This window comes from Vigna unguiculata, chromosome 10 (genome assembly GCF_004118075.2).
Source record: "Vigna unguiculata cultivar IT97K-499-35 chromosome 10, ASM411807v1, whole genome shotgun sequence".
Taxonomy (NCBI): Eukaryota; Viridiplantae; Streptophyta; class Magnoliopsida; order Fabales; family Fabaceae; genus Vigna; species Vigna unguiculata.
Genome location: NC_040288.1, coordinates 38,305,151 through 38,311,150, shown reverse-complemented (window position 1 = coordinate 38,311,150; position 6,000 = coordinate 38,305,151). Strand labels below are relative to the sequence as shown.

Sequence of the window (6,000 nt, the reverse complement as noted above, 5' to 3'; positions counted from 1 at the left end):
ATAGTAATGAAAGTAAAAGTTGAAAGAAAATTAATTTATTCGGTGTCCTGGTTAGCAAACACAAAATAATATATAAGAATTACTCTTCATTCCAATTTTTCATTTTTTTTTCCGGTTATATGGTAAAATTTCCAGAGTGAGTTACCGGCAAAGTAAACCTTTCAATTAACAATTTTCACACTACACTTCCAATTTCGGAGTTCAACACAATCGTCTGAAAAATCTGGAAGAATTTATTTGGCTCTTGCAAACAAGTTCCATAGAAGAAACGCCTAACGTTGTATATAATGGGTCCCTCTGGGATTGTAGAGTTCATGGCTCGATAAAACCAGAACTCAATAATCGAAATAGGAGGAATGTAACAAATGCAGGAGGAGAAACTACATAGAATAAATCATTTGAGCACATAATTGAATCGAGTTAGCAAGTTCATAGTAGTGACACAGTTGTTCTGTACAAATATTTGTATATATACATAGCTGTCACTAAATTTTTGTAATGCCATGGTGGGATCAACTTCTTGAGCCAACCATGGTACTTGAAGAAGAAGTTCCCATGGTTGATACGGTTAGCCCTCGATCATACATACGCTGGATTTCTTCCCTGTATTCTGTAAGATACTTGTCAGGTATGGCTGGTGTAAGTTCAATAACATCTCCCATCTTCAACTTGCTATTGGGATCACTCACAGGCTTGTGATTCAGCCTTGGCCTCAACTCTTCCTTCAATGGGAACCTGTATGTTGTCAACCTGGAGCTTGCACGCCCAGCTCTCTCCAACAAATCCAATATCGTTGAGTTTGCACTGAATTCTTGGACAGACATCTGCACACACACACACACACAGAAAAAGTTAATATATGTGTTCATGTTTCTGCACTTATTCAACTTAGATTGTGCAAATTTGAATATTACATAAATTACGACCACAAACAAACCTTGTCATTCTCGATCATGATGACGAACACGGGCCCGTTCTGGCCACAATCAGGCCTATAGGAATATGGGCAATCAGCAGCATGGGAAGGGAACTTGCATGGAGGCTTCACTGAATCAGCATATCTAACAGATGAACAATCTACACTCATTGCTTCGCACTGCCACGTAACAACCCACCGAGCCCACTCCACCATCTGAAGCACAAATGAAGAATGCTGGCAATCATCTTCCTTGTATCTCCAGTGAGCTGCAAAACCAAATTCTGCTTGCAAGTGCATGTCTTTGGTTCGAATTTGCACTTCCAGGGGAATGTTGCCTTCACCCATCACCACAGTATGCAGAGATTGGTATCTGTGAATTGTAAAACCAAAATCAGACTATAAGAGATTGCAAACTGAAAAATGCATTCCAACTACAGACAGAGCCACAACATACCCATTGAACTTGGGGCAATGTATGTAATCTTTCAGCTTTCCAGGCACCTCAGACCATAACCGATGAACAGTTGTTAAGGCTTTATAACAGTCTTCTTCTTTGTCAACAATCAAGCGCAGTCCATAAATGTCATGGATATCATCAATTGTAAGTTTCTTCCTACACAGACAAAGAAGGAATTGTGAGAAATTGAAGAGTACAAACAGTACAATCCATGTCGGGTAAAACTAATGCAATACACTGTGTCTTAGTAGTTTTAAACAATGATGCTTCATCAGTAGTTTCACAGCAATATCAACATAAAAATAGCAACATCAGAAGTTAAAAGAAATTCAGAAACTGTATAAAAAGTAAGGGAAGGTAAACCATACTTCAACATTTTGCAGTAAACGCTATACAAGCTCTTGTGCCGTCCAGAAATGACATTATAAGATATGCCTTCATCTTTAAGGGCTTGCTCTAATCTCTCTATTGCACAGGTAATCATTGCATCATCGTACGACTCCACAAGCTTTGATGAAAGCTCCTCGTGCTGGCTTGGGTTGAGATGCTTAAAACACAGATTTTCTAGTTGTTCTTTCCAGCTAGAGATTCCTAAGCGATTGGCCAATGGTGCAAAAATCTCCAAAGTCTCCTTTGCAAACCTCTGCCGCTTGGTCACTGGCAATGCATCTAGTGTCATCATATTATGCAACCGATCTGCCAGTTTAATGAGGACAGCTCTTGCATCTGCCATGGCAAGGAACATAGTATGCAAGCGGTCCGCTTCAACCGACTTGCAAGCTGTATTGTTTTCTCGAGCCAGTTTGCTTAAGTGGCTCAGTTTAGATACCTAAAATGCCATAACAATTAGTTAGAATCTTGAAGACAAAACCATTAAAAAAAAAAAAAACAGATATGTCTATATATATCATACGAAACCAGGGCATCAAATGGGTAATATAGCAATACATTCCTACAAAGTTGAAAATAAAATTTTAGCAACAAAAACACAGCAATGACTGCTATTGAGTTATCATACTGCCACTTGCAAAACACCAACCTAGAGAACGATCTGTATACTAAACACAACTATATTTTGCTACAAGATCAACGTTCATTAAACTGTGAAAAAGTCCTACCACACACTAGGCCATTGAATCTAACACTAGATCTGAAGTGCAAAGTTTATTAATATCTTCAATATTACGTGTTGACTAAAATGATCTTGCAAATCACATGCACAAATTCCTAAAATCCTAAAGCACATGCATTCATCAATCAACAAGAGACTAGTTCCTCACCCCTTCAACTAAATCAGCAACTCCAGCGCCAAACGTTCCAAATATATAATCGTATGTCAGATAAGCGTCATCCAGCGTGTCATGCAAGAGCCCCGCAGCCACAACTGTAGAATTGGCACCAATCAAAGCCAGCAACACAGCAGTCTCCAAACAATGCTGCAAGTAAGGATCCCCACTAGCCCGCATCTAAAAAAAAACACAAACAAAAAATCAATTCACCAAAAGTCCAAAACCACGTAGCACACCCTCCAACTCCAAAACACAAGAAATTAAGTTTCATTCTATGATTCCGTGTACCTGCCCTCTGTGTGCCTTCTCAGCTTCACAAAAGGCCTTGATGACAAACTCCTCGCAGAAGATCTTGTGTCTCAACTGCGCCCCCAGCAGCAACTTTTTAGCATAGGGCTCAAAATGAAACCCACCCTCCACGCAATTATCCTCTAAATTGAAGGTCAACTCATCCGCAAGCGCGGCAGATGAATCACCCGCATCTAAGTCATAATCCAAACAAGACCCCAACGCATTTCTCACAAACCCATGAAACAACCCACTAGTCCCACCCCTGATACTTCTCACAGAGGTAGAACTAATGGAACCTCTGCTGCTACCACTACACGAAACAGGGCCATGAAAAACAGACACGGGACTCTGATCCCTCTTCCACGAAGACCCACCAAACTTGCTCGGAGAATACGAGAAGGAACTGCCCAACTCCTTCAAATCGTCCTCCTCACCGGTAAAGTTCGACGACAACGCCGCGTGTTTCACGGCCGCCGCCGGAGACGAGAACAGGCACGAAAGTCCGCCCATGACAGGCCTCTGCGACGTCGACGGAGGAGCCGTCGAAGCCGCCGGCGACGAAGATCGCGACCCCAATTCGAAGTCGTAGGAAGCGTGAGCGTTGATCTGGCAAGGGTGCGGCGTGGAACACACGCTGCTCGGCGGACTCGCGTACAAGGCTATAGTAGAAACCGCCATGAGAAAGAAGTTAAGAAATCACAATTAGGGTTTTCAGATATCCAATCCCAAGCACCGAAACAAATGGTAAAGTCACAATTTTTTAAGTACCCTTTGGGAAATCTAAGAAGAAAAGAATATGAGGATAATTAGAATTTTCTGGGGATTTCAATTTCAGAAAAAGAGAGAACCCAAGCACTCATACAGAGGAATAGCTTTCCCTATATCTGTACAGAGAGGGAAAATAAAAAGAATTGGAAATAGAAATTGCTCGATTGAAGAATTCAGGAATTTAAAAACTTTTTCTTTGTATTGGGATGGGTGTTGCTTATATACAGAACTTTTCTACGGAAGGGTGGAGAAAAGAACCCTAAATAGATAAGAATTTACAAGAGATAACCCTGGGATTGAAGGTGAGAGAGTCAAATACGTTTGGAAATGGAAGCAGGAGAGAGACAGAGAGATAAAGAGAGATGTTGTTCTTGCAAGAAGATTTTCTCAGAATCTGCCCTCTGAGTTTGTTTATGTGAGGGGAATGGCTGAGAAGCTAGGAAAGAGAAAGGTAAAATGACGGTTGTGTCCTCAGAAGATTATGGGAATGGCAAGGTGTGTTTGAGATAAATTTGTGTTTTTTAATGTAGTGAGAGATTGATTTAACGTAAAACAGAGAGAGATTGTTGCAAAAGAAGATATTTATTTTTGTTATGCCCAATTTGGCTTGATGCGGCCCCCATTGAATCTAGACGGCTATTGTGTTCAGAGAAATCTACGCCATAAATACCGTCACAACACAACTCTATATTTATCACAATAAAATCTCAACTTTTTTTTTATTTTCTTTTATTTCTCTCACACTTCTCTTTTTTCCTAGACAATTATTTTCAGTTTTGCGTCAATCTAGTAGGACATAATTCAAAAAAAAAATCAATTATGTCTCTGCTACATTGGAATTCAGAGATTATTAGTTAATTAACGTGATCATTAATACACACTATTTATGGTGTACATTAATTTCTAAAGTATTTAATCATAAAATGTGTTTTTGCATTTATTGTTTTATTTTTGAAATGTTTATTATAAAATCCTTCTCTCACCGTCAAATTTCCTAAACAAGCTAAAATGTGTATTTGATTGACTTTTTAGTGTTGTTTTGTTAGGCATCAAACATTTTTCTATTCTAAGTACTTTGCTATTTTTATTTGGAAAATATTAACCAAGAACACGAGTTAATAAATTATAAGAAAAAAATACATAAAATTATTTTTATTTTTTAATATACTATCGTCTAATTTAAAATAAAAGGTATTTTTTATTATTTATTTTGTATAGCATCTGAGGTTACAGTTTGCAGATAATGTGAATCATAGAGAAGTAAAAAATATATCAAAGACTCTTTATAACTTATTATTATATATTTTATAACGATAAATTGATAATTAATATTGTACTAAAATTTAAAAATGATATTACGATTTACTAGTTTAAAAGTTTGTTTTCAATTCTATTTCAAAATTTTCCAACGTATATTAAAATGGCTGCATAGCTACCGTCACGTTATTGGTTTGCATAGAATTGTGTTCAAAATTTGTAACTAAAATACTGTGTTCAAATTTAGTTAAAAAACATTGTTAAAATTTAGGAACGAAATTTTGACTAATAGCTTTGCCAATATATTTTTAACGAATATTAATATTTAGCCAATAATGAAAACTCCACACCAATATAAAAATGACTCCGACAAAAGTATAAAACTATATGAAAATATAATAAATATATAAATCGTATTGTTTCTAAAATTAAGAATCTTAATCTATAAAGTGATAGTATTTGGTTCATGTGTAAGTATTTAATGCCACTAATGTAGTGTTTATCTAAATATTAAATAAGCATATTATATTTGTTAAGTGTGATATATAATTAAACCTAATAATTTATTAATGGTATATAATTAAAAATATTAGTATTATTTTTAGTTCAAAAACATTGTTAAAGGAAACAAAAATAGTATTAAAAAGCGACAACTTAATTTTTCAACAAATAATACTACTTAATAAGTTAATAACCTAATTTCACTTTATTAACATTTGTCATTTTACTTTAATCATTCTAGTATTTTTTTTATTATTTTTTTTATTTTTTTTTATGAATGTTTGTAAGGGGTGTTATACTTGTTCGCATATCAAATTATTGACTCACTTTTAATGTGTAAAATAATTTTTATACTATTAATTTATTATTGTAAAATTTATTTTGAAATATTTTTTATGTTGAAATATATATATATATATATACGTATTTATTTATTTAAGTATCAATGATTACAAAACACATATACATTAGTTAAAAAAAAAACTAAATAAAAGTGATATTGTTGAATGTACTTTTAA

General features: G+C 35.5%; 1 protein-coding gene across 1 annotated transcript; it reads right to left on the bottom strand.

The window, feature by feature from the left end:
- Positions 1 to 215: 215 nt before the first annotated feature.
- LOC114166179 (probable GTP diphosphokinase RSH2, chloroplastic) lies at positions 216 to 4,196 on the bottom strand. The gene is made up of 6 exons (XM_028050862.1): positions 2,954 to 4,196; positions 2,657 to 2,842; positions 1,745 to 2,205; positions 1,374 to 1,532; positions 938 to 1,289; positions 216 to 824 (listed from the first exon to the last, which is right to left on the bottom strand). Exons 1-6 carry the CDS (start codon positions 3,632 to 3,634, stop codon positions 513 to 515), a joined length of 2,151 nt encoding a protein of 716 aa, XP_027906663.1. The 5' UTR covers positions 3,635 to 4,196; the 3' UTR covers positions 216 to 512.
- Between the last annotated feature and the right edge of the window lie 1,804 nt (positions 4,197 to 6,000).

Excerpts from the sequence above, each read along its gene's own strand:
- LOC114166179 (XM_028050862.1), bottom strand. The coding sequence starts at position 3,634 with ATGGCGGTTTCTACTATAGCCTTGTACGCGAGTCCGCCGAGCAGCGTG. Across the intron at positions 1,290-1,373 it reads CATTGCCCCAAGTTCAATGG|ATACCAATCTCTGCATACTG; the intron begins GTATGTTGTGGC and ends TACAATTCACAG. Across the intron at positions 825-937 it reads TCATGATCGAGAATGACAAG|ATGTCTGTCCAAGAATTCAG; the intron begins GTTTGTTTGTGG and ends GTGTGTGTGCAG.